The sequence below is a fragment of the Phodopus roborovskii genome, unplaced genomic scaffold, assembly GCF_943737965.1.
Source record: "Phodopus roborovskii unplaced genomic scaffold, PHOROB, whole genome shotgun sequence".
NCBI lineage: Eukaryota > Metazoa > Chordata > Mammalia > Rodentia > Cricetidae > Phodopus > Phodopus roborovskii.
Window position 1 is genome coordinate 17,974,890 of NW_026126585.1, and position 27,714 is coordinate 18,002,603.

At 52.5% G+C, this 27,714-nt stretch overlaps 1 protein-coding gene across 1 annotated transcript in view; it reads right to left on the bottom strand.

The window, feature by feature from the left end:
- Lgr6 (leucine rich repeat containing G protein-coupled receptor 6) overlaps positions 1-27,714 on the bottom strand; it is a 109,578-nt gene that overhangs the window by 54,828 nt on the left and 27,036 nt on the right. The window contains exons 2-4 of the mRNA XM_051204065.1: positions 26,831-26,902; positions 24,439-24,510; positions 16,013-16,084 (exon numbers count right to left, since the gene is read on the bottom strand). Of these exons, the coding sequence (XP_051060022.1) occupies positions 16,013-16,084; positions 24,439-24,510; positions 26,831-26,902 (216 nt within the window). The remainder of the gene's footprint in view (positions 1-16,012; positions 16,085-24,438; positions 24,511-26,830; positions 26,903-27,714) is intronic.

The window sequence follows — 27,714 nt, forward strand, 5'->3', positions numbered from 1 at the left end:
ACCTCAAAACATCTGCCAGCAAGGAAAAACCTAATTAAAATCCACAAAAAAAAAAGCATCAGAGCCACAGACCGAGTGCTGCAAAGATACACATGGATGATTGTCTCTACATACATGCAGAGAATGTTTGCTGCACATGATACACATGGATGACTGTCTCCACATACATGCAGAGAGTGTTTGCTGCAAAGATACACATGGATGACTGTCTCTACATACATGCAGAGAATGTTTTCTGCACGTGATACACACGGATGACTGTCTCCACATACATGTAGAGAGTGTTTTCTGTACGCGATACACACGGATGACTGTCTCCACATACATGCAGAGAGTGCTTGCTGCACACGATACACACGGATGACTGTCTCCACATACATGCAGAGAGCATCTCCCCAAAGGAGAAAACAATTCCACATACAGCAGCATTAATGAGAATAAAATACCTAGGAAGACACTGAAGAAAAGAGTGAGTGAAAATTGTAGAAGCTAGAGCCATGTCTTAGTGGTCCAGGGCTTGCCCTAGGGTGTGCAAATCCCTGAACTCAATCTCTGGTGGCCTTAGAAAGTGCTAACTCTATGCTCTGAAAACAGTAAAGTCAAGACTAAGGAAAATAAAAAGGGGGGGGGGAACCCACCAAGAGATACATGGGTGAATCAAAGTACAGCTCATCCATAGAAGGAATAGTACTCACCTATAGAGAGGACTGAGTAATCAGGAGGCATGAAACCCTGATTCAGATTAACCAGAAACAGACCAACAAAATAAGGAATGAAGGGTTGAACCACAGTTACAGAATATGGATGAACTTTGAAAGCATTGTGATAGGCCGAAGGGTAAGCTGCATGGTATGCAGTTCCATGAACTGTCCGGAACAGGGCAGCCCAGAGACAGGGTTGGTTGCCAGGTTGGGGTACGGTGGAGGATGACTGAAGGACAAAACCTTTGCAAGTCGATGGGGCTGAATTTCATACCATGTGAATCGCATCCCAGTTTTTAGCAATTCTTTACTTAAAATTCTTACATGCGTGTTATACTAGTGTGATTTTAAGATGACACCAAACCAGAGCCAACGAAAGGTACTGGAACATGCATGAAGTGAGCATCCGTGTTGGTGTGTTCAGAGGGAAGCACCCAGAAACGCCAGCAAGCAGTGTGCCTGGGTGGTAGGACTGAGGATGATTTTCATTTTCTTCTTATTTTTTTTTTGTATTTTCTAAATTTTCTACAATGAGTCAGAACAAAAATAAACATGTTTAAAAAAAAAAAAAAACAAAGTGCGTCAGTGTATAATTAAGTTCCAGACTGCTGGAGCTCTGAGGAGAGGGGGCCAGCAAGGGAGTGCTCCACGGAGACTGCAGCTTGGAGCAGAGGACTTCGGGCGCGGGCTGGGGGTGTGCGGAGGAGACCTGTTCCCCAGCTGCACCTTGAGATCGCTGTACCATACCTCCCTCTGCATCTTTCCTATCCTGTCTCCAGTCCTCAGCACAGCCTCACTCAGTGCCACCATCTCCTGTGGGTAACAGGGCCTGTGGCAAAACGGTTTGGGTGATTCAGAGAACCTTTGGTAGTGTGATGCTAGCGTGAGATAGACTGGTGTGTGTGTGTGTGTGTGTGTGTGTGTGTGTGTGTGCACATATACATACATACACACATACATACATGCATACATTTCATGCACATTGGTGTTTTGCCTGAATATACTTCTGTGTTAGATTCTTTGGAACTGCAGTATGGACAGTTGTGAACTGCCATGTGGGTGCTGGGAATTGAACCTGGGTCCTCTGCAAGAGCAGTCAATGCTCTTAATCACTGAGCCATCTCTCCAGCCCTTATTCAATTATTTTTATAATTTATTTTTATTTTCTGTGCATATTTGTCTGTGTGAGGGTGTCTGATCACCTGCAACTAAAGCTACAGATAGTTTGAGCCGTTATGTGGGTGCTGGGAATTGAACCTGGGACCTCTGCAAGAGCAGCACTTAGCCACTGAGCCATCTCTCCAGCCCTAGAGTGGTCTTTTAAGAGGACTCGACTGTAAAACCAGATTATTTCAAGAAAGACAGCCCCTTAGTCAACCCCCGAACTCACAGCTGACTGTCCCCTCTCAGGGACATTTGGATCATTTTTTCCCATTACCCTGTTTTGGGGCACAGATCTGCATTGAGCGTCTTCACCATCTTCGCCATGACTCACCGCTTCTAGGGAGTTTGCCTTGGGACGCATTCACAGACAGCTCATGTTAGGGTAGAGTGATGCCTAACAGGATTGGAGTATATAGTGGGACAGGGAGGAGCTGCCGTTTGTTGGCCATCAGCTATGTGGCAGTTGCTGTACTGGCTTTTGAGGGGGGAGTAAGAGTTGAACTGGTGGAGAGCAAAGGACAGCTTTCGCTGGGAGAGGAGGAAGAGCTTGGCAAAATGGAAACTTAGGGTGTTCCCGGTGGCGTGCGCGGTCTCTCTGCTCATCATCTCATTGTTTCTCAAAATGACCCCTTTATACAGATTTCAAAGCTGAGGACCAGAATGCTGAGCTAATCTATGACTCTTTTCCAGAAAAAAAAGAGAGAGAGCTGCCTTCCAAATAAAAGCTTTCTCATGGAAAGACCCTATAAAGCCCCACAGCACTCTATCCACCAAAAACAGGACATCTGCTGTGGCTTCAGAGCTCAAGGAGCCTGGACGGGGTCTTCTGGCTGGTGACGGGTGGCATGGGGGGGAGGGGTGAGAAACAGCTGGGCACAAGGCTGACATAGCACTCACAAGCCAACATTCCCGATGCCACCTTTCCCTCCCCCTCCTTCCAAGACCTAGAGCAGCTTGGGCACCAGGATTCAGACAACTATCAGGTCTTTCTAAGAAGGATGAGCCAGGACAGATGCCATTTGCCCTAGGCTGGACATAAACGCCTTCCTCAGCACTTTCAAGGCTCCCCCCAAAATGTTGCCATTTGGTGTCCCAAGTCCCTAATTCCCTAGGGAATCCAGATCCCTAGCTAACGCCCACGCCCTCATCCCATCCCTCACTCCAAACCCTGACGTAAGCAACTGTGGCGGACCCCAGGTCCAGCAGGACAGCTGGTGTTGGCGGCTGCAACAGAGCTCTCTCCATCCCTTTCATCCCCAGAGGTGCTTGGTTTCGTTCCCACAAAAGCTCAGAACCACCACCCAGCTGTGGATGCAAAGGCCAAGACGAAGAAGAGAGAAGGTTACAGGTCCTCTGGACCCGGTTGTGAGCGTTCTCCATGAGCCTGGTGGGCCCAGAGCCAGACAGGGCCATCACGGCAGACTTCCTGGAGGAGGTAAGTGCCGAAGTAGCAGGCAGGAGAGAAAAAAGGCGTGGCAGCCTGGAAAAAGAAAACATCTTGGCTTGAGAAACAATTCAGGCATAGTCTTAGAGGCAGGGGAAGCTGGGCCTAGAAAAAGGAGGGGACAGCTTCCTTTGCTGGGACATACAACACAGAGTAGGGACGATACAGTAACACACAAAGGAAGGTTTGTCCCAGGCAGTCTGGGCTTCTTATGTGGTCTCTAATGAAAGGCACAGGCTACCTAGCTGTGCCGTGGGAGCCCTGGGTGCACACCTCAGCCTTTCCCCACCTGTCAAAGGACAGTCACAAGAATCCCAGGACTAGCGCGGTCCCATTTCCTCACCAGCACACAGCATGCCTTCCTCCCTCTCCGGTTCGCATTCCCTCTCCTCTCCCATCTGCCTTCCCTTCTCCCCCTTCTCGCCTCCCCTCCCTTCCAGGTGGGGCCCACGTACCCCAACATGCCAGATGTTCCAAAGGAGTTTTATTCCTAAAGCCCTTCAGACCCCCGGGTTAGCAGATGCGCGGCTGAGAGGCAGGTTAATAGGAGCCAGGGGAGCAGGCTGGAGCTGGGGGCCGAGACAGCTGCCTTGGCCCAGAAGGCCGGGTTGGTCCCTGAGGAGGCTGAACAGCTTCATTCTTGAGAACTGCAGCTGACAGAGCAGGAAGGAAAGGGGACTAGACCGAGGGGGGGCGGAGCATCTCTGGGGAATTGTGCCTCTCCTGGCTCCCTGGCCTCATGGATCTGGAGGCTTCTCCGCCTTCCTCCCACCCCGCCCCCACCCGAAACCAGAACTCTGGGAGTTATGAACACCCCAAATAGCCGGCTTTTGTTACTTCTCCACAAGCCCCTGACTCTTTGCTGTAGGAAGATCGCTGGAGCGGCTGGAGCGGCTGCAGGGACATAGGCCACCCACAAGCAGCAGGTAACTCTAAATAATGCTATTCTCGGCTCTGAGAGCCATGGCATGGCTTCCTCAAAATTAACAAGCCTGTTGTTTTGTTTATGGCGATGTTTATGGCATTCCACGAAACACTATCAGATGGTGGAGACCCACCATTCCTATGCTTACTCACCCCGCCCCGTCTCTGGCACAGTTCTGAGCCAGCTGCTTTGACTGCATTGGCTATGACCTACATCCTGTTCGTGTCAAACACATGCTTACCTGCTCTACTCACGTCTCGGCCCTGTCTGCTAAAACACCTCCCCAGAAAGCGAAGACGGTCAGGAGAAATCTGTGAGCCCTCGTCCCTCCTCCTTCCTCAGAACTGCCCACCTACCACATGGTCCAAGAAAGAATCTAGAAAGTGGGAAGGGTCAAATAAATTGTGGTACAAAGTGCCTGGCCTCAGGACCCAGACACACACACCTGAGTGGGAATTTAACCCCGGGGTCTTCTAAGCTGCTGCCACTGGGCAAATGACTAAGGTTGCTAATCCTGCCCCTGTTCACAACACACTTCTGTACGGCCCCTTCCGAAAGGGAAAGGCAGTCTGGGTCCTTAAGCTCTCTCCACCTGGCATCAACCCCCACCCCTGCAAATGAACTGCCATCAGAGGCGTTTCCAGGGTGTCCTGCCTGCCCTTGTTGACTGGGGATGGCTGGACAGAGCACTGCTAGCAGTCATGGTACACTCGGGAAGCAGAGGCAGGAGGGTGATGCATCTGAGTTCAACCTGAGCCTACACGGGGAGACTTTGTCTGAAACATTAAATAGCAACAGCAATGATAAAGACACATTGTCTCCTCCTGGATGGAACTCACAGGGCTGGAAACACAGAGACCGGAAGGCAATGGAGAGCTTTGGGTGCCTAAATATCCGCACAATTGCACGAACCTGGGGATCAGCAAAAGCATCCTGCAGCATGAGACATCCGTACTGGCCTGGAGGACAGGAGTGAGTGTCCCAGAGAGAGCAACAACGGCAGGAGCAGATGCAAGCCCTCTACTAGGATCCCAGAAGCCCTGAGCCGCGTGTGGGGTAGGAAGTGGGAAGGTGGGCTTCGCCTTCCGAAGGACACTGAAGAATCTTGAGCAGAAGCAATTTGCTTAGGTTTGTATTTTCAAACCCATCTGGCTGCAGTTAAGGGAGGAGGGCAAGTTCAGAAGAGAAGCAAGTGGACAGCTAGAAGCAGTTGTCACAGGCCAGGCAAGAGAAGTAGGCTTGTTACAGAGCAGTCACCAGAAGCCAACCCATCAGATGCATGGTGGTGCTAGCGTCAAAGCTGACACCAAGTTTCCAAAGTAGGGAAGTAAATGAATAGAGGACTCCGGGAGGCAATAGTGTGTGGAAAGGAAGGCGGTGGAGTCACTGTGGGTGGACCTAGCAGAGGCCCCACTGGTCAGCTCAGTGGACAAACCTAGACTTAGGAAGCAGATCCCCTGGGAAACATCAGCATGCAAGTGGGCACAGAGCCCAAGACCGACGTGAAACTAACTGCCTAAGGGTACAGACGCCAAAGAATGGTGTCCCTCAGAGGGAGGACTGGGGAGGGGGGGCTGCAAGGAAGATGGAGGAGTGGCCAGGGGCAGGGAGAAGGGGAGGATGCGTTTTAGTAGCAGCCAAGAGGAAAGAGTCAGGCAAACACTAGAGCCACAGGTGGAGGGCACGGGCACAAAGGCTCGTCCCCTTCTGTCGTCCAGAAGGGCCCCAGAGACCCACTGTAGGCGGCCTGGGAGAGCTTGAAGGCTCCAAGAGCTTTGAGGCTGGAGGATGTGCAACAGGCCCTGGCAAGCAGACCCGTAGACCTGTGTGTGTAGGGCCCTGCATGGACGGGGCCGCTTGAGCAAGCCGGAAGCTGTCGGCTGGAGCATCTTGACCCGCCCCCCAGAGTTGTTATTGGTACTCTTCTTGTTTTTGCTAACACACATCTGCTGGGGAGGAGCGAAGCCTGAAAACCCTGTTGTTTTCCACTGTGCTGTGAGTCAGTATATAATAAGCCCACCCCATCCCCTCAGTAAACGGTATTTGGCATTCCGACATTTCTGTTGAATGAATAGCCCACATTTCTGTTGAACGAACGACCCGCTGGCTGTCTTCAATCTCTTAGGCCTTCGCCCCATCCATGGAGCAGATTGTAAACGCAGGCTGAATGAAGACCTGATGAGGTACATACCACACTGGAGATGCTTAGGGTCCCTTCCTCTCTACTCCCTGTCTCCTCCTCCCATCTTGCCCCGACAGTAGTGGCTTGGTGGTGATAAGCACGGGGCTGAGGTCACGGCTGCTGAAGGTTTTATGGCCTCTGGCCCCAGAAAATGCTGTGCTCTCCCCTCAGCCGGCAATGCAAAGGCAAACCCCACTGAAGACACGTCTAGAGGCACTCCTTTTATGAGACAAGGGGAGAGTGGCAAAAAGCTTGTGGCCACAGTGCCCACCCCACCCCTACTGAACACAGACACTCCTTAGCAGAGCCCCTTCCTAACCCTGCATGCATTTGCAGCAGCCATCCACAGTAGCTCATCTTCCAAATGTTCACTCCTCACCTGCTCCCGCCCAAGAGTCCAGGGTTCCTTGGTACAGCCTCCCGGCCCGCCCCGCCCTGCCCTGCCCCACCCACTGGAGCTGGTGAAGGGAATGTTGGGGGGAGGGGTTGGCTCTAAAGTCCTAAAACAGGTGTCAGGACCGGTGAGGGGAAGGAAGCCACCTTGGCAAGAGTCCCTGGATAGGGTCACATTCCAGAGCAACTGACCTTACAGCCAGCTAGCCAAGTGGTCACATGCGCTCGTAAACTGTTCATCCCCTTTCTGAGGGGAAAAGGAGGAGGGGAGGTCTGCATTGATTTCTGGGTGATGCTGGGAATGCTCTGCCCTCCTACGTGGTTCGATTTCCTCACCTGAAAAGGAGGCCTGTGGCCTCTCTGCTCTGCTATCCTAGGACCCTGTGGGCAGCCTCTATCCATGCATCTCTGGCTGGGCCACAGCAAGAACTAAGGTCAGTCACTGCCTTCCCTGGGCGACACGTGGATTCCCACACGACAAGTGACCACCTGCACTTTTGAGGCTCATGAATGGGTGGGAATTACTCAGAGACTGTCTCTTACTAGCTCCTGATCCATCTTCTCTCATCAGAGTGACTAGGGGCGGAGCCCAAAGGCAGCTGCTAGCTACACCTAGGTGGCCAGGCTACTGCCTTCACCCTTCCTAGTGCCACCTGAGCTTTCTCTCCCCTCCCCTTTGGGCTGCTCCGAAGCCTCAGTGGGGGGAAAATCCTGGGAAAACGCGAGCTCTGAGATGAGAGGAAGATGGAGATAATATTTCTCCCTTTTTCCCAGCCAAGTGAGGAGACTCTGACTCTGAATGATCTTCACAAGGAAGTTAGCTTGCCCACGCCTTTTTGGAGTTATCGACCACTGGAAGTTCTTCACGGAAACCTAACCTTTTCTTTCCAACTGCATCATCCCTCAAGGAGTTATCTGTTGCTTCTCACAGCCTCTAGGAAGTTCTACAACTGAGCCAATTGAATTCTTATCTTTCTAGCCCATATGCACGGGCAGGGGAATGAATAAGGAGTTCTAAGCGTTGGGGACTTGGTATCGAAAGTCCTTAGCATCTAAAATCCCTGGGAATTTGACAGTTGGTGATAACCTGCTATCTATCTTAACTGAGATTGGGAGGCAGAGAAAGGTGACTTCCATCAAGCTCAGGGTGCACCCCCTCCCCGTCCCCCCTCACCTCCACACCCCCACCTCCTCACCCCCACAAAAGATTCTGAAGCTGAGCTGTACTGACCACCTGGGTTGGGGGGGCGGCTTGTTAAAACACAGATTCTGAACCAAGGGTTCCGGGTGACGCTTGAGGTTCTATGAGCCAGCCTTCCCTGCTCCAGGAGGCTACAGATGCTGCAGGCACAGCCAGCATTGAGGGTGTAGACAGTGTCCCAAATGGGTAGAGAACCAGTCACCAGGGGCTAGTTCCCTAGTGTCTCCATTCAGGAGGTCTGAGAAGGGATCTGGCATCTGCATTTGCTAAGCTCCCTTGGTGTTCAGAGGTGGATAGTCTTTTAGGGTCCCTCACAGCTAAGTCTCTGTGAGTCTAGAGTCCTGCTAAGAGCAATGATCCTGGGTCAGGCGTGGTGGTGCAGGCCTATCATCCCAGCTGTCAGTAGGCAGAGGCAAGAGAACCACACATTTGAGAGATCACTGTCTTTAAAAACAAAAACAAAAAAGACATGGGCTCAGAATTCTTCCCTGGAGACGTGTGGTAATGAGTGCATGAGCGTGTGTCTGTCATTTGGCAAGCCTTGCCACACACTAAGTAAGCACCCAGCAAATATTAGCTCCCAGCTCGATTCATATCACGCATCACGCACACTCGATTTTGCCAGGGCTCCAGCCTTGCAGTCAGCTAGCTCCCTTTCCTACACCTGCTTTGAACCTGTGCTCATGCAGTGGCTTCCCTGTCTTTGGGAGCTTGGCTCCAGCGGTGTGGTTGAGGGGAAGATGAGGACCTGGGTATCTGGCATGTGTTTATGAGCCTCAATTATGAGCTCAGCGTCTTCTGTACCATGCATTGCAAGCGCTCTACAAAGCAGGAAAGAGTCGATAAATGGAGGTGGGCAGGAGGGAGGGGAGGGGGATGCAGGGGGATGGGAGAGCAGGGAGGAAGCAAAGCACAGGGAAGAAGGGAGGGAGGGAGGAAGGAAGCAGGGTGGTGGAGGGAGGGATAACAGCCTTGGAGGAGCCTCACCTCTGCAAACTTTCCCAGAGTCCAGGCTAAGGCCCTGTTGTGGCATTGAGTGCTCAGAGAAGGGCTGTCTGCCCAGGTGGAGGAGACACCTGGGCAGGAGGGGTGGCTTTGCTTGAGGGTTCCCTGAGTCCAAACCTAATGGAGCTTCCAGGCCGATCCCTGGGTGCTCTGGCCTCTTAGGCCAGGGCTTCTAAGGGGCTTTCAGAGTCAAGAGCTTCGGTCAGAGGCTGTCTGCCCCCCAGAAGTCACCCAGCACCACACATAGTCCCAAAGCACCTGTAGGAGAGATGAAAAGGGCCCGACTCTTTGTGGCAACGCTTCCTATCACACAGGAGCCCAGTGCTGCTTCTGGGTGGCCCGGTTAGTGCCAAGTCTGTCCCAGACTAGCATCTATGGCTAAAAGAATCACAAAGAGGCCCCAGAGCCCTTCCCACTGGGGACACTCTCTCTCGGTGACTCTCGGGAGCCAAATGACTCATGCCGGGACCCCATGGGCTGCAAGTGTTGTTAGTCTGCTCACCCGCCCACCTTGGAGCAGCCTTTGGCCAGACACATGTAGTAATCAACTCCCGGAACCCTGGGAGAAACCAAACAAGGTAACATATAATCATGCTGCCTGAAATAGCCACCTCAGGGAGGCCATCACCCCCCCACACATGCCCCTGGGGACCCCTTGCTAGGCCCCCTGACACAGCTGGGTCCCAGGGCCCTCTCTAACTAGCAGCCGAATTGGGGTACCAGCAGAACTCACCAAATCACCAGCAGGGCTGGAGGCCAGCTGTGGAGGTGGGGACTGCCCTTTCTCCTAGCAGACTGAGCAGCTTCAGGTCGGGATCTTGGATCAGAGCTCTTAGGCCTCAGGGCCTTGTAGCTCCCTCTCCAATCAGCTCCGGGTCCCCCTGTGTAGCACCCCGCTGGTGCAGGCTACGGTTCACGAGCCCTCCCCTCCCCTCTCTGTTTACTTCCTCTTGACTCAACCTCAGCTCTTTTGCTGTTTCTATGTTTTGTGAGAGTGTTGTTCAGGCCCGGCTCCAATTCACTACACAGCCCAGTCTGGCCCTCAACCCCTGATCTCTGTTTCCACCTCTCCAGTGCTGGGATTATAGAGAGTACCATCTCATCTTCCCCTACCCAGCTCTCGACTATCGCGCATGCTCTGGGCCCATCTTTCCTCCCCCCCCCCACCATCCACAACTTCCCGTGCAAGAGACTGAAATGTGACCCCAAATGATATGCCCAGAACCAGGATGTGAGATACTGCTTGGGAGAAAAGGGATTTTACAGATACTGTTTAATGAAGGTTCTTAAGATGAGGTCATTACAATCCAGTGACAAGTATCCTGTGAGAGGTGACAGGCAAAAGAGAAGGGAGAGGCCATGAGAAGATGGGAGGCAGACACAGGACCAATAGGGACCTCAGGGATGCCAGTAGCCAACAGAACCTAAAAGAGGCAGGACAAGCATCCCCTGGGACCTCCAGCCAAGGACCGCCTGCTGGAGCCTGCAGGACTGAGTCTGTGTAGATTGCTGTTGAGGTCACACCATTGTTGTGTGGGGTGGTGTGGAAGAGGAGGCTCCCCATATCCCTATTTTATCTTCCGTGGATCATAGTAACTTGAGGACTTGCTAAATCACAGTGAACCCCAGCCAAGGCCTTGGTCCGGTAGACAGGGGCCGGAGCCTGGGAAAGTGTCCACCCCACTTAGAGATCCCTCTGACTATATAGCCTAAGCTGCTCTCAGAGCCAGAACTCATCTGCCCCTGCCTCTGGAACACTGCCCCGCCGGACTGAGAATACAGTAGCTAGCAGGATCCCAGGTGATACAATCAGCTCTTCTGGACAAGAGCTGGAGAACCATTGTTCTGTGAGCTCTGTCAGTGACTGAGTTTGCCCATTCTTTGCCCAAAGACACCTCCCTTGGCCTGCCACGGTACCCTCCTCACGCTTCTCATGGCTCTCAGGAGACCCAGGAGAATGGGTCCCGGAGGGCATGCCCCATTCCTATCCCAGGCCTAACTGGCTCTTCTGAGATCACTCAAGCCTCCCCTGTGACCTCCTAACAATTTACATATGAATGGAGAGGAAAGTCCTCCTGCCACCCCAGAAGACTGTGCCCAGTCCTGTCCAATCCCGTAGAGCCTCCCCCTGATGCATGCTATAAGCCAGGCTGTACATGGATCAAAGCATGGTCCCTAGGCACAACAGGCTAGTAACCTCCCTCGCAAAGTGATCAGGGTCCCACCAAGGCTAAGAATCCTCAGGGGCAAAGCTAATATCATATTGGCAGACCCTAGCTCTTCAGGCTACCAGCATCTCCCTGTCCCATCCTCCTAGGCTCTACTTTAGAATTCCAAGATAGAGGCAGACATAGTTGGATCTAGGATCCCCGGGCATCTATGGCAGAGCTAAAGAGCTCCTGGAGCAGGTGCCCTGGAAATACCCTAGCCCCCGGATGTGGCCAAGCCCCCAGGCTGGCCATCCTCTCCTCTCGGAGGCAGCTACGGGTGGTGGATGTGTGAGTGGCGTCCTCTTGGGACCCCCTGAGCTTTGATGGTGTTTCCACTGCAATGGCATCACCTGTCTGTGTCTCAGGGTGCCCGTCTGTGAAGTGAAGAAGGGAAGTCAGAGGTAACACTGGTCCCACGGGAGTGGCATGAAGACCTGACAGGTGCAAGGGACTGAGGGCCATCTGTGTGCTGCTCTTACTAACCTTGCCTGGGGCATCAGTCTGTGCACAGCTGTCCCCTCAAAGTAGGTCACAGTATCAAGAGGGGGGTCACCTGCCTTATCTTTCCCGGGACCCCTCTTATTCCTCTCCTCAGGGGACATCTGGCATGGGACCGAATGTTTGGTCATTCGTGTTTTTCTTCTCCCTGTCCAGCTCTGCTGCATTTCCACGATGCGAGGAAGGTTCCCAGGGAACATGATCACAGGACAGACAGTAAAACTGAGCCCCAGAGTGAACAAGTCTCAGGAGTCATCAGCCATTCCAGAACGGGACCAGGGACCTTATCAGAAAGTTATCATCTCTAAGAAGGATATTCTCTTGAGAGCCTGGCTGTCCAGCCATCTTATTTGACCTTTCCACCTTAGAGATGGAGAACCCTAGGCTAAAAGAGGAGAGGTGATTGGCAGCTAGCGATAAAGACAAGACTTGAAACAAAATCTCTGGACCCTGAGGTGTGAGAGCTCTGAAGAGGAGTTAAAGGGCAAAAGGAAGATGTGGAGTGTGATCTCATCCAAAATCCCACCCCTGCTCTGTCCTAGCTGCGTGATCTCCAGCAAGCTGTTGAACTTCTCTGGCTTTAGTTGTCTTATCTATAAAATGGTCACAGCTAGAAGCTGCCTGGAAGGGCTTTCAAGAGTAGCATAATGGCCATTGCCAAGTGGCTGTCCTTGGTGATATACACTCCGCAGGGCTTCCAAGACTCCAGGGTTCTTTCCTGTCCTCTTCTGTTTTTTGTTCATTTGTCTGCTTTTTGTTTTGTTGTTGTTTATTCTTGCCATTGTGCTTCCCAAGATGCCCAGGCCCAGCCTAAGCTCCTCGGGCTCACAGTGGTTTCTCTTGGCCTGGACTCATGCCTGATGTAACATGACTGGTGTGGCTGCACTCTCCTCCCACGCTGGTCCAAGAGGAAGTAAGTGGTGCAAAGCGGGGTACTGGGGAGTACGGTGCCGCCAGCCCAGCTGCCAAACCAAATATCTCATGTGCCACATCCAGCTCAGTACATGGCCGCTGGAATGCAGGCTGGCTGCCCTGAACCCGCCCCAGGCCCACACTGGGCTCCCCCCTACCTAGTTCCTGTTCCTTGTATCTGGTTCTAGCTGGTAGAGGGTAGGCCCATCCTTGGGGTTGAACCATGCATGGCCCCGGGAGAACAGAGATGCCCCCTGTATGGAGGTGTTAGAGGGACAGGGGTCCCACTGTGCCTCTTGCCTGCTCTAAGAGGGCAGCCCATGCTGTGGGAGAGCATGGATGGAAAGAGATAAGGAGGAAGGGATTGAATGATGGGCATCAAGGAGATGGAATCCCACATCTGAATGCCACAGCTGAAGTACCCCTGTCCGTGCCTCAACAACTCGACTTTGGATGGCCCCAAAACGCTCCTGCAGGTGCCCGCTTCAGTTAGCTGAGGCAGCCACACGGTAGATCTGACACACGGAGCTGATGCATAGGTTTGTCACACTGGCCTTGCTACATTTGTCCTCTTAATCTGCTAACAAAGCCTGGTCTTAACCGTTGCTGTCTGACATGGTGGGGACTAAGCTTGGTGGGGAGACCCCTTCAGTGTCTGAGGTGCCCTTTCCTTGACCCCTCCACTTCCCAGAAGCTCGGGATACAACACCTGCCATTCTGAGTCCTCACATTAGGTATTTCCTCCTCACCCTCCCCACACACATGCAATTGCACAGTCACGTACATGCATGATTGCGCGTGCACGCATGCGCGTGCACACACACACGCACACCTGCACCCTGGAGACAGAATGAACAACCTCTGGTTTATCTGGGATCACCTTGGTTAAGCCAGGACTCGGGTTCTATACGAGTTCCACCATGTGCCAAGCTCTTGCTGACCAGATCCTCTTACCATGGTGTCAAAGCCTGAGAACTGGGTGTCGGTGTGACTGCTCCCCTCCCCCTACTCCCACGACAGAAGGCACTGCTCCAAGTCTCTCCCGTACCTTGAACTCATCTCGTGCCGTGACATTAGTAGACCGTGGTTGTGTGGAAAAGGGAAAAGAGGATGGAGGTTGAGCGATCTGCCCCGGCCTTCCTTCCAGGAAGCCTGTGGAGCAGCCCAAGTGTGAGCGTAAAGAATTCTGCCTCCCAAGTGCTGAAGTTTTCAGAGCCCATCAGTTTCTCCCCTCACTGCCGCCCCTGCCTGTCCTCTGGCCACCGCCACACCATCGTCAGTCACCCTCGGCAGCCTGGCCTTCACCCCACCCCCTCAGCCTCCATCACTGCTGCCAAAAGGGGACTTTTCAAAAACCTAAGCGTTCCCACTGCTGTCCTGCTCAGAGTCCTGGGTTCCCTTCGGTCATTGTTACAGCATCCTTAACTAAGTGACAGCCGCCTGTCAGAGGGCATCATTTGCCAATCCCAGTTCTTCCTCCACGGCTGCCCTGCCTGCCACGCGCGCACGCACACACGCGCACACACTTACACACTTCAGCAAACTCCCCAGTGCTCAATTCTTCCCCTTTACCTCTCTACCTTAGCACCCTGAGGGCCCTCTGCCCTTTCCTGCCCTCTTCACATGATCGACATTTCCCTATCTTCAAGACTTAGTGCAAACACTGCTGACTTAGTGCGGCCTCAGGCGTATTTTGAAATGAATGAGCCCATGACTGGACAGGTGTACAAACCCTGTCACAGCTGTGTGCAGCCTTCCGTCTCTCCATCCCATCACTCTCAGATGCATTCTGTGTGTTCTTTTCGGAAAAGCCCTTGGAGGTGAGGAGGGTATGTATGGTCACGAAGACAGAGAAACTGAGACCTGTACCGAGTCCAGAGGCGGGGTCTGGGGCCACGCTTTCTCTGGCGGGCTGGTGTTCTCAGGGTCACAAGAGGCGAGACCTAGCCATCTGCCTTGGTCTCTGCCCTCACCTGCCTAAGCAGAGCAGTGCAGTGCGGCTGGTGAATGCTCTGCCCACTTCTCAGCACACACGAGGGAACTTGTGTGTCTAACGGAAAGTGTCAGGCCTGCTCTGAAAACAACAGCTTCGGAGACCTCAGCAAAAGGTGTGACTCACTTCTCTTTAATTAATGATTTAACTTCAAAATAAGCCCAAGATTTTCCTATGAGTCTGTTTGATGCTTTGATTGAAATGCCAACCTCCCCCGCCCCATCCACCTCTTATTTTTGGCTCTCCAAGCTCTTCGCTGGTGCCCTAAGCAAATGTTTAGTCTGCCTGCAAGACGGCACCCACAGGCTTCCCTGGCTTTCATCTACTGACCTCGGCCTCCCGGGGGCCACCCAGGCCACTCAGCCAACTAGCCAAAGAGGGGAAAACCCAAACTGTGGTGGCTGTGACTAGAGCTGGCCTGGGACCCTCTACTTAAAGGTAGAGTCCAGAGAAAAGCCATTTCCCCTGTCTCTTGCCTTCTGCTCAAGGACAATCAAAACAGGCTAAGGCTGTGTGGGTTCCACATCCATGCCCTAGGCAGGGCCACAGCAGAACCGACATCCAAGGACATCGCAAGCCGTGTCCCTCATCTCACGGGCTTAGGTCCCTACATGCTGAATGTCACCCCTACCTGAGTCCTATCCGCCAACTCTGATTTTCCCAAAATACACATTCACCCCACTGGATGGATGGATGTGGGTGCAACCAAAAATTCAGTTGGCTTCTGTAGGCAGGTGTGAGGCACCTACCATGTCGCCCATGTCCCCAGCCCTGCGCTGGGCAGAGCACGCATACAACCCAATAGGTGTACATGACTGGCTTCCTTCAGTCAGTCTTAGCACCCTCTCCCACTCATGGGCAGGCTTAGTCCTGTGGCCATGATTCCCCTGCTGGCTAAAAGAGGAACTACAGGGCCCCCTGGAGGGTGGGATCTACCCTGGGTGGCCCAGAGTCTGTGATCACAGTCCCTTCTCTTAGCTAAGGAGCTAGGGATGTAGGTGTCTGAACCTGACCCCCTCCTACTACTACTACTGAGCTCCAGGGCAAAAGCCAGCTAAGGGGAGGAGACAGCCCCTTCCTGGTGCTTCTTTGGGATGGAAGTCTCCACCCCACATCCCAGCTCCCATGGCAGAACGCCAATGACCTCAGGACTGCTGCCCTGGTGGCCCTACCTAGGGAGGTTCCATTCCCACAGTCCTGCAAACACTCACGTGTCATAAACACACACTTAAAACAACAACAACAACAACAACCAAAAAAACCCTCAGAAATCCAGAGCCAGAAACACCATGGGGACTCGAGAGTGGGCTTCAGAAAAAGGGACACTATGCAGCAGGGCCTGGCCTCTTCCCCAGATCCAGGCAAGTGGACCCCAGTGACTCACAGTGACTGCAGACTGGGCAGCTCCCACAGTGCCTCTGCTGGGATCCCTCGGAGCTGGTTGCTCTGCAGCATCCTGAAGGGGACAGAGAGGTCTGTTAGGAGTCACTGGACTAAGTGCAGTGGGGTAGGGGCTCCTTTGAAACTCCCCTCCTCTCCTGTAGCCCCCCGCCCTGTTAGTGGGGAATGGGGTATTGCTGAGGTCCAAGGGGGGATTGGAAGGCCCCGTGTGGGAGAGGGGAAGGTGCCTCAGGAAGGGCTTGTAACACACGGGGGGGGGGGGGCAAGTAGAGACACAGACATTTACCCCAGTACTTGGAAAGCAGAGAGACGTTCAAGGGCACTGATGTATATTGAGCTCCAGGGTAGCCTGGGCTACAGTGGGAAAGGGTTCCAAGAAAACAGGAGAGATAGATAAGATTCTGCTGAATTCTGGCCAGGAAGTGTTTCACTATTCTTTCCCGGGCCTCAGTTTCCCTGTCCATTAACTGAGCTGCTAAGGGCTTCTTTGTGAGAGAGGAAGACATGGATGAAGCTGACTGAAGAGTGTCCCTCAAGTATCGGGTCTAGGGGACATACGCTTTCTGAAGTTCTGTCTACGGAAGTAATTTCAAGTGTCACCATCATCAGCCTGATGTGGTGGCTTCATCTCATAGAAGCGCACGCGCGCACACACACACTAAGCAGTTGTTTCTGAGGCTGCTGGCCTAAAACAGAGACAGCCACAAAATCCAGGAAGATACCAAAGGAAGGAACCACAAAGCTTCTGGGGGCCTAGAAACCTGTGAAGGAAGTTGGAGAGCATGGGCACCTCTACAACAGGGTGCTGCTGGCCCCAGGGGAATCCAGGTACGACAGGGGCCTTAACTAAGCTGTGCAGGGAACCTCAGAGTTCAAGGAGTTATGCATGCTTAGTTCTAAGGACAATACTGAGAACAGAAATGGGAAGAAGGAAAATTAAATAAATACATAAACAAACAAACAAACAAACAAAAACAGCCTGGAGAGACGGCTCAGTGGTTAAAGCAGTGGCTGCTCTTCCAGAGAACCTGGGTTCCATTCCCAGCACCCATATGGGAGCTAACAGCTGTCTGTAGCTCCAACTCCAGGCACCTGATACCCTCTTCCAGACTTCCTGTTTTGGCATACATGGTGCCAAAACATACATGTAGACAAAACACCCATACACACAAAATTAAATGAGTACATTATGAAAAGGTTATCTATCACCAGAACACTGTGTGTGTGCGTGTGCATGCGTGTATGTGTGTGCATGTATGTGTGTGCATGTGTGTGTGTGTGTGCGTGCATGTCTTCGTGTACATGGGTGCTTATGTATGTGGAGACTAGAGGACATGTTCAGGAGCCATTCCTCAGGAGCTGCCCACCTTGTTTTCTGAGCCTAGAGTCCCCTGGTAGACTAAGCTGGCCAGCTAGAAAATCCCAGGGATTCGCTTGTTTCTGACTCCGCAGAGTTCCAGTTACAATCTCCGAGGTGTAAAACAACATGGGGCTTTTCCTTAATGTGGGTCCCAGGGACTTCACCAAGTCCTTGCCCTCAACCAACTGGACCATCTTTCATGCCCCATGGGCATTTTTGTGTTAAATCTCCAGGCTCTACATCCAGACATGAGGCACAAGACAAATTCAGGGAATAGGCAGGGAGCAGAAAGGGGCCGAGGACCTGAGCCTCCCAGGCTGCCCTAAGCATTGGCTCACAGAGGTAGCCATAAGCCCGTACAGGTCTGCCGCAGCAGCTGGCCGGGCTCCCAGGACGCCTTGGAAAGGGGGCACCCAGTGAGGACCTACTGTGTGCTCGGTATGTTGTCTACACTGAGGGGTTCAGACTTCCTTTTTACAATGAATCACCAGCCCATTGCTCAGAGCAGGAGACTGAGGCTCTGAGAGGCTAAGCACCCTCAGGTGATGCCAGACTTTGGGAGAAGCAACCTGTCCTCTGACCTAACAGCAACAGTTAATGGGCCAGAATCAGCCCTTGGGGCTTCTCGGGTGCCCCTGTTAGGTGTTAACCTTGATTTACGGGGTTACTGTTATCTATGTTGAAGGCCACAAAGTGGATAAAGTGGTAGGACTGGGTTTGGTCCCCTGAGGGTTAGAACCCAGTCTGAGCATGTTACACGACACAGCATGTCTTGAGAGACAGGAGACAGTAGGGCCAGAAAGTGCCGAAGGGCCTCACCTCAGGGTGAGGCCAGCCTGGCCGTTCACACCTGCTCTCACTGCTGGCCTCCTCTTGGGGATTGGGGAAAGTCGCGTGTGGGAGAATGAAGGGGGGCAGGGCTGGTGTGGAGTGGTGTGTGAGAGCAAAGGCAGACTTTGGGACCCCTGGGACCCAGGGCCATCACTGGAGGAAGATAACTTGAGGGAAAGTCGGGTTGCAGGTGGAAGAAGCTGGAGGGCCCAGCCCCCTTGCGCATGCTCTAATGCAGTCGTCATTCTCTTAGCCTCCTGTCCCTTCCGCCCAGGCTGATAAAGTGCCAAGGAGACCTTACTGATGACAGTAGTTTGTTTCATGGATGGGACTTAAACTTGGGTCTCCCCAGCTTACTTAACAATGCCCCATGTCCAAGCTCTGAAGTTTCATAGCCGGGATCCCCTGCCTAAAGGTCAGCTGTGTGACCATGTAAGTGCTCAAACTTCAGGTCCCCACCCGTGAACTTGTGACAGCCACGTGTTTGCTTGCTGGTTACACGGATCAAATAAAGTGGGTCCTGCAGAGCATTCGCTTTATAGCAATGTGTTATATATTTATACAGACAGAACTCATAGCACCCTAGCCAATACAATCAGGTATTGCCATTACTGTCTGGTCTCTTCGGACTTACTGGTTGAATCAAGGAAGTCACTTCCCCTCTCTGAGCCTCAATTCCCTCCTCGTTCAAGGGAAGAGACTTACAGGACACATACAAGACTTTTTGCTCAGAAGGGCTGGTGGAGGACTTGCCTGGCATACTCAAGGCCCTGGGCTCCACCCCAGTGTCCAGACGGCAATGGCGATGATGATGATGATGGATACAATGACAAATAGTGATGCTAGATGAGATGTAGCTCAAGCAGTAAGCTCGGGTCTAGCATGTGTGAGACTTTAGGTTTGAGCTCCAACACCACCAACAAACACTTCCGTCGGTGGTAGAGCTAGCAACGCAATCTCATAGAACCACACAGAAAGAAATAACAAGACAGCTCTGGAAACGGTCACCTGACACAGCTCTCCCGAAAGGGGGGGGAGGGGCAGACCCCGGGCCTGAAGATGACTCCACAGCCCGGGCTCCCGAGCTCCCTGAGGACGAGGTGAAGGGGGTAGTAGAAGGTTCCAGGCTGAGACCAATGTGCAAACACGTTTTGTCCAGTGGAGGTTGGAGGTCTGACCCTCAGCAACCCTCGCCCAGCTCATGTACAAAGAGCATGCTCAGAGCCTCTCTCCTGCCAGAGAAGCATCTGAGAACAGAAACCAGGAACTACAGAGACCTAGGGGGCAGGTGTCAGAGTCAAGGCCCTGCCCAGTGTGCCCCGAAAGGTTCTTCCTATGAATGTGGTGCCATTGAGTTACTTACGCAGATGAGTGAGTCAGGGTCTGGAGCTCACCCACCCTCTGCACCCTGTAGAAAAGCTTCTCCTCCGCCAGGCTCATGCATTCACGCTTCTGTGAGCTCTTGGTTTGTTTCTCCCCACGCGGGGATAGAACCCAGGGCCTTGGCATGCTAGGCAAGTACTCTGCTACTGATTTTTTTTAAATGTATAGGAGTTTTGCCTATATATATATGTATGTATGTATGTATGTATGTGCACCATGTACATACATGCCTAGTACCGGAGGAAACTGGTAGAGGGTGTTGGAACTGCTGAAACTGGAGTTAAAGGCGGTTGTGAGCGAGCACGTGAGTGCTGGGAACTGAGCCTTGGCCCTCTACAAGAGAGAAGAGCATGTGCACTTCGCCTCGGAGCCGTCTCTCCAGCCCCAGGCTTTGGCCTTTTGAGAGAGACAGAGTCTTGACATATAGCCCAACTTGGCTTTGAACTCGATGATTCTGTATCTCGGCCTCCTCGGGGCTGCTGTACAGGTATGCGCCGTTACCCACTGGCCAATGTTTGGAGTTTGGGTTTCAATTCTGCAACTAAAATTACTGAGGAATTCAGGCCAACTCCCTCACTATACAAGGAAGAGAAACTAAGTCTTAGAGAGTAGAAATCTGGACATCTTCCCTGCTGCCCACACGGCCTTGAGTCTGCCCTCAAGTCTCTCTGAAGCCACTTCCTGCCATCGAGTCCCTTGTGGGGGTGGGGCTTGGCCTCTTGCTGAGGAACAGCCTTCTCAAAAGCCAGGCTGGAGAGCCCAAGGCTCCCAAGCAACAGGAGTCGTGTGTGGTGTCCCGCCCCCCCCCCACGCCAGGTCACTTTCAATCAGTCCAGAGAGAGAGGAAGCAGCGTCCTTCTGAGGTAGTCCACACAGCGAGGAAAGGGCTAAAATCGAATCGATGCTTTGCTAGGTTTCCTTGGGCTGAGCCTGAGATCTAACTCCTCTCTGCCTCCAGCCAGGCTTTAGATGGATGGGCCAAGATCAGAAGCAGGGAATAGTTTCTACAACTTTAGTCTTTACTAAGAGGATACCGGCTAGAGATCCTCGGTCATAAACTCTGGGCTCTGGGCTCTCTCCGGGAGCAGAGCCTCCAGGGAAACCCTCCTGCCCAGGCTCCTAAAAGCAGAGAGCAGAGGCAAGCCCCTGAGCATCCCTCCCCGACTCAAATCTGGGCCTGGTATGCGGCAGCTGAGGCTTGTTCTAGGTGGGGCCGCGTGGACCTGAACCAGGATGACTGTGGTCCTGAGAGGTCTGCAGAGGATGGGAAGGGCCAAGGCTAGACCACACTTGCTTTCTAAGATGACAGCTTTTGAGGGAAGTTAGTGTAGGGAAACCCAGCACATACGCACACCCCTTGGGCTGCCCTTGGACTGGGACGGGGAGCCAGGAGCTCTGCCTGAAGCTACTTGGTGCCCTGCGGGACAGTCAGAGGATTGTGAATTTAGCACCCGGCCCTTGAAACCCACAGAGGAGGTCGCCTGGGAGGAATTCTGCTGCACTCACTCCCTTAAGAAGGGAGAGAGACCCCTTACATTTCACTGTTCGCTTCCAGGACGAAAGGAAGGCAGGGCATCCATCCTGTCATCCTGCCCACATCTCCCCTTTCCTCTCCACCTGGCCAGGCCCCGGAGAATGGAAGCCACAGCCTTGGGAAGGGTCTGAGTGTGGACAGCTACAGTCTCCTTATATAGGGAGAAGCTCTTAGCGTGGGGGTGGGCTCTAGTTTTCTTATAACCTGCAACCAGTGACAGTGACATTGGCTGTCGGAAAGGACTTCGCACCCAGGACACACATGGACTCTGCGACTCTGAAGCTCTAGGGGAGAAGAGCGTCCCCCACTGGCCCTGGACAGGGATCTCTGCAGACACAAGGCCCTAGTGATTGGTGATTTCAGAGATGGAGCAAAATGGGGGTCACTGGCAGGGTGGGGGTGAGCAGCCTGGCTGCCCTGGCTCCCACCCACAGCTTTTGGCCAAACTGCTCACTGGGCCCAGGCGCCCGCTGCTGGAAAGGGGGCGGGCTGTGGTTTCTCCCAGGCTTTGATTTATTGCCTAATGTAGGCAGAGAAGAAAGAGAAGGCTCATCTCTAAAGCTGGAGCCTTAGGAATGGGACGTGAGCCTCGCTTGCTCGCATCTTCTGAAGACCCAGCAAACAGAACCCGCTCTCTAATCCGCTGCAGGTCTGAACCTGCCACTGGGCACAGATATGCCACCAAGCTGCGCTATGGGTTCGAGATGCCTCCTCCCCCACTCCCCTTGCACGCAGGCAGCTGTAGGGAGTGAGACAGAGAGGCAGCAAGAACTCAGAAAGCTGGTAACTGGCTGACAGGACAGAGAGCAGGGGGCCGAGGATATTGGGGAGCCGCAGTAAGGCAGAAGCCTGGGAGCCCGGGTGCCCAGGACCCCGGGAGCCAGAGATTAAGCGTCAGGTGGAGAGAGTAGCTGAGGATACCAGAGACTAAAAGTGCACAGAATCAGACTGACTCTGGAAGCAGGGGCTCCAGACGAAGGACCACTGTCGGCCCATGAGCCACTTTGAGAGAGCAAGAAAGGGATCTCCCTTTGGGTGGGTACCATTCCAAACCTGGACGCAGAACTGGAGTTCAGACCCTCTCCTCTCCGCCAGATACTTTTGTGCAGCGGACAACCTGCGCCACTGTATGAAGGGTCGGGGCCAAACAGCAGAACTGGAAAGCTGTGCCCCACCTTAGGGAAGTCCCAGGTGCTTTAGGATCAGCCCCTCAAATGCTCGTCTTCTCTCCACACTGGTCCCTGGAATGCTGTGCCCACTCTGGGATCTCCACCCGCCTTCAGCCCTGTATCCCTTTCTCCCCATCCTCTCCCACCTTTACCCCTCTTGGAGAGATGGACACAGCTAGGCCAAAGTGCATCATGGATTGGGGTGGGAAGAGATAGCGCCTCAGCCTTCCTTTCTCTACAATGGGCTGACCAGCTCACTAGCAAGAGGAGCCAAGTGAGAGACCGACAGGTCCTCTCCCAAGCTCTTGCTGCTTTTGCTCATGAGAAGGAACTAGGGGCATGGAGGAAGCAGCCTGGTCTGAAGGAGATCCCTTCACAACGGCCATGGGAGTTCAGAGCTGCATGCACAGGCACTAAACAAAAAGATGGAAGCTGTAATTCCAGTACTTCAGAGTCTCGGATAGGAAGGGCTATCCTGAACTAAGCAAAACTTTACCTCAGGAAAGGGAGGGAGGAAAGGAAGGAGGGAGGGAGGCAGGCAGGCAGGCTGGGCGGGGTAGCTCACACTTACAAGCCTAACTCTCAGGAGGCAGAGGTGAAGGGAATCACTACAGATTTGAGGGCACCCTGGTCTACATATCAAGTTACTGAGTTGCAGGTCAGTCGGGTTTACATAGAAAGCTCCTGTCTCAAAAATCCAGAGACCCACCAGGCATTGGTGGCTCACGTCTTTAGTCCCAGCACTCGGGAGGCAGAGGCAGGAGGATCTCTGTGAGTTCGAGGCCAGTCTGGTCTATAGAGCAAGTTCCAGGATAGGCTCCAAAGCCACAGGAAAACCCTGTCTCGAAAAACAAAAGAACAAAAAACAAACAAATCCAAATACCAAAAAACAAAACAAAAGTCCATCAAGAACTTCAGGGTGGGAGGTGGTGGGGAAGTGTATATGAGCGGCCATACAATGATGTGTAGACGAAAATGTTACAGGGCATACTATGTGTCACCAGCTAGGGTCATGAGATATGTCCTTAGTGAGGACATTTAAACGACTTTAACACAAAGCAAAGTAAAAATAAAGTCCATTGTCTTGAATGCTAACTAAAACAAAACAAAACTGCGCTGAACTAAAAAGTACTAGGTTAAAAAAAAATTTTTTTTCAAGTCACGTAGCTGAGAATGACCTTGAACTTTTGTGTGTGTGTGCGCATATGCCTGTTCATGCTGTTCATGCTTGTACAGATAGATACACGTGTGTGGCTTCCTGTGCACATGGAAGTCAGCCTCAAATGTCATTCTTCGAGAACCAACCACCTTGCTTTCTTTTTCCTTTCTTTCTTTTTATTATTTTTGTTTGTTTGTTTTTTGTTTGCTTGAGACAAGCTTTCTCACTGGGATCTGGTGTTTGCCAGTTAGGCTACACTGGCTAGCAACTGAGCCCTGGGGGCGTCCACCAGTCTCAGTCTCCCAAAAGCTAGGATTTGTAAGCATAAGCCACCGCTGGCTTTCTAAGTGGTTTGCTCAGGTCTGCAAGCTCATATGGCAAGCATCTCATGGGCGAAACAGTCTGATCCTCTGAGCTTCTTGATCAGCCTGAATTCTGGCATGCACCATTGTACCTGATTTCTACAGTACTGGGGACCTAATGCCAACACTCTACCAAGGAAACTATATCCCCAGCCCTCAAAAATTAAAATAAAGGACCAGAGAGATGGTTCAGTGAGTAAAAGCGCGTGCTGTCAGGCCTGAGGCCCTGAGTTCTACCCTCAGAACCCAGCTCCAGAGTTGTCCTTAGACCTCCACACTCATGCTACACACACAGACATAAATGCATGATAAATGCAGTAAGTAAGTAAGTAAATAAATAAATAAACCCCAGCTGAGCCCTACAGTGATCATCATCCATAAACAAAGTCCCCTCCTCCCCAAAGGGCTGCCAGGCACTTTGGGCTCCTCTTAATCTTTGTTTACAAATCAGATGAGGGAAAAGCAAAGGAATGGAAATAATGGGTGAATTGAAAAGTGGAGACAGGCAATCAAGGAGCAAAGCCAAGAGCGAAGGAGCGAGCACACGCACGCACGCACGCACGCACGCAGGCACACACGTACTGATGTGTAAAGTGTTAGTGACTACTTACAGGATTTTCAGGCTGTGGAGGCCGGAGAACGCCTGTCCGGGGATGTGTGAGAGATGGTTCCCAGAGAGCCGCCTGGAATCAAAGACCGAGGTCAATGCTGTTGCCAGGTAACCCATGAAGGGGTGAGCTGCTGTCTTGGTGTGCGGGGGGTGGGGTGGGGGGGTGACAGTACAGGCCACTTACTGCATTTTTTGGTTTACTGTACGATGCACAGGCATTGGCCCCAGTTTCACAGTTAACCCTGGGAGGTGCACAATACCGTGAGTGAGTATCCCCTATTTGAAATGCTCGGAGCCAGGAGTGTTTGGTGCTGAAATTCTGTCCAATTTCCAAATATTTACATCTAGAAAGTGAGCTGTCTAGGGTATGGGTCCAAGTTTAAGCATAAATTCAGTTGATTTCACGTTTGTTTGGTGTGTGTATGTAGGTAGATGGATATGTGCCATGACCCACACATGCTCGTCAAATGACAACCCAATGTCTTCTCCATCCACCATGTGGTATTTGGGGACCGAACTTAGGTTGTCTGGCTTGGTGGTGAGTGCCCTTATTCCCTGAGCATCTCACCAACCAAACCAAAACTTGATTACTTGATAAACATGGAACTGAAGGTAGTTTTATGCAATGATGTCATGTTTGGGTAGGGCAGTACCTCAAACGAGTTGAGTTATTAATCCAACACTGAGCTACAACCCTTTACTGCTACAATAAGTTCATTGCTCTGTATTTTGATTCAAACTTGTCACATGACGTCAGGTACACAAAACGCTTCAGATTTTACATTTAGGTATGGCAGTACACACCCGCAATCCAAGTACTTGGAAGCCTGAGGCAGGAAGATTATGAATTTAAAGAGAGTCTTGGTTACACAGAGGATTCTAGTCTTGCCTGGGCTACATACTGAGACCCTGTCTCAAAAAAGTTCCAGATTTCAGATTTTGGGATCGAGAATGCTCAACCTGAAATTCCCCCTAAATTTCAGATAAGGAGACTGTCGCTTGGTGTGTGGGTGTGTGTGTGTGTGTGTGTTGTTTGGGTTTTTGTTGTTGTTTTCAGACAGGACCTCACTAGGTAATCCAGAACATCTGAGCATTCACAATCCTCTTGTCTCCACCCTCTACAGAGCTGGAGGCATGCGCCACATCCGCTTTAGAAACTGCTGTTTAAAATTGCTATTCCACAATGAGGATACAGTTGAGTGAAGAGCCATGTGCCCAGGGCCCTGTTTAGTCCCCACCACTGGGGGGAACTCTGTCTCTAGTCTCTTTATTTCACATTTGTTGCTTTAAAAGGTGACAATTGGGACTGAAGAGATGGCTCAGAGGTTAAGAGCACTGGCTATTCTTCCAAAGGTCCTGAGTTCAATTCCCAGCAACCCCATGGTGGCTCACAACCATCTGTAATGACAGCTGGTACCCTCTCTTCCAGCCTTCAGGCAGAACACTGTATGCATAATTAATAAATAAATCTCCTTTTTTTTCAAAGGAGACACTTGGGTCTCCACACTTGGGTTCTGTATATGGGCCTAGCTGGTAGACTGCTCCTTCAGCTAGGGCCTCTAACACAGAGGCAGCCGCTTCTCAGAGTGGGAGACAGCAAGTTTCCTGGGCCTTAGCTCTCCTTTGCACTCCGATCCAAGCTGTGCTGCCTTTAACAACTGGCTTGCCTGACCACTGCTAGCCCCATCCACGCGGAGCATCCCCTCCTGTGGCAGACAGCCTTGGCATTAGGGGTGATGGCAGGTCAAGGGTGATTTCCAGAGAAAGTGGGATCCCTAGTGAAAGCCGGGGCCTGGAGAGATGGCTCAGTGGTTAAGAGTACTGCCTGCTCTTCCAGAGGACCTGGGTTCAGTTCCTAGCACCCACATGGCAGCACTCACAACCTTCTATAACTTCAGTTTCAAGGAATCTGATGCCCTCTTCTGTCTCCTGGGGCAACAGGCATGCATGTGGTATACAGACATACATGAACCCATGCACATAAAATTGAAAAAAAAATTAAAGAGGGAAAGCTACGCCGGGTATGGTGACTCGTGCCGAAATCCCAGCCCTCGGGAGGTTAGGCAGGAGAATAGCAAATTCAAGACCAGTTTGAGCTACGGTGGTGAATTTCGGGCCACCCTGAGCTACATGGTGAGACTGTCTTGGGGAGGGGGTTAGGGCCGGAGAAAATCCACAGGGAGCTTTGGCTCAGAGCCCTGGTGCCGCGTGGCTCCACATGGGCACTCTAGGAGTCCCGGTGTGTCCCACACCCGTTTCCCAAGTCCAACTTCTTCCCTTCTCCCTGAGTTCCTCCTGGCTCGAGGAGCCCCGTCCCTACAGCTATTGACCAGAGAGTTGTGTCCCCCCTCCACCCTGCCCACACCCCCACTCCCAGCCACCCATCAACTCACAGCTCCTCCAGGAAGCGCAGGTGTCGGAAGAGACCGGGCTGCAGTTCTGTGAGGTTGTTCATACTGAGGTCTCTGCATGGAGAGGGGGTGAGAGGGGGCTGTGAACACCTGCCTGTAGCAGCTGTGATATCCAGCTCCAGCCCTGTCCTGGGGACCCCAGGGCTCCCCCTCCCCCGTTCCTCTACCTCCTGACATGCCATCCTGACCCCATAGGCTGTCTGGCAACAACAGTCACATGCAGCTTGGGAGCAAGGGGAAAACAATGGGGTCACTTTCTGGCCCTCTCTGATGTTCGCGATTCCTTTGGCAGGTTCTTCTGGGGCTAGCCAGTAAACCCGCCTCCCTGTTAAGAGAGGAGCCAGGAAGGGTGAAAACAAGCACAGAGCCTCAGCTCAGGGAGGCAGAGTCCCTAGTGCAAACACAGGCTCCACTTGGAGACTCTGTGTCACTACCCGAGCTGCAGAGTCTAATATTCCTGGGCCTGGTTTCTTCCCCCAGCCACATGCTGTCCTGCTCAGTAGTGGTGGGGTTCACTGCCTGCTGAGGTCTCTGCCAGCCTCCTTCCTCTTGGCTCGACTTCTCCAGACTAGACCCCTGCCTTTCTTAATCCCTTGGCACTTCCCAGAAGATGCCTAGGTACCCGAGTAGCTGGACGTGCACAGCTGGTCTCTCTGTGCATCCACCATCTGGATCATCCCGGTGGCCTATATCATCCAAGATCTGGACTTTCCCGAATGGCCTATGTCATCCAAGATCTGGACCTTTCCGAATGGCCTATGTCATCTACCATCTGGATCTTCCCGAATGGCCTATGTCATCCAAGATCTGGACCTTCCCGAATGGCCTATGTCATCTACCATCTGGATCTTCCCGAATGGCCTATG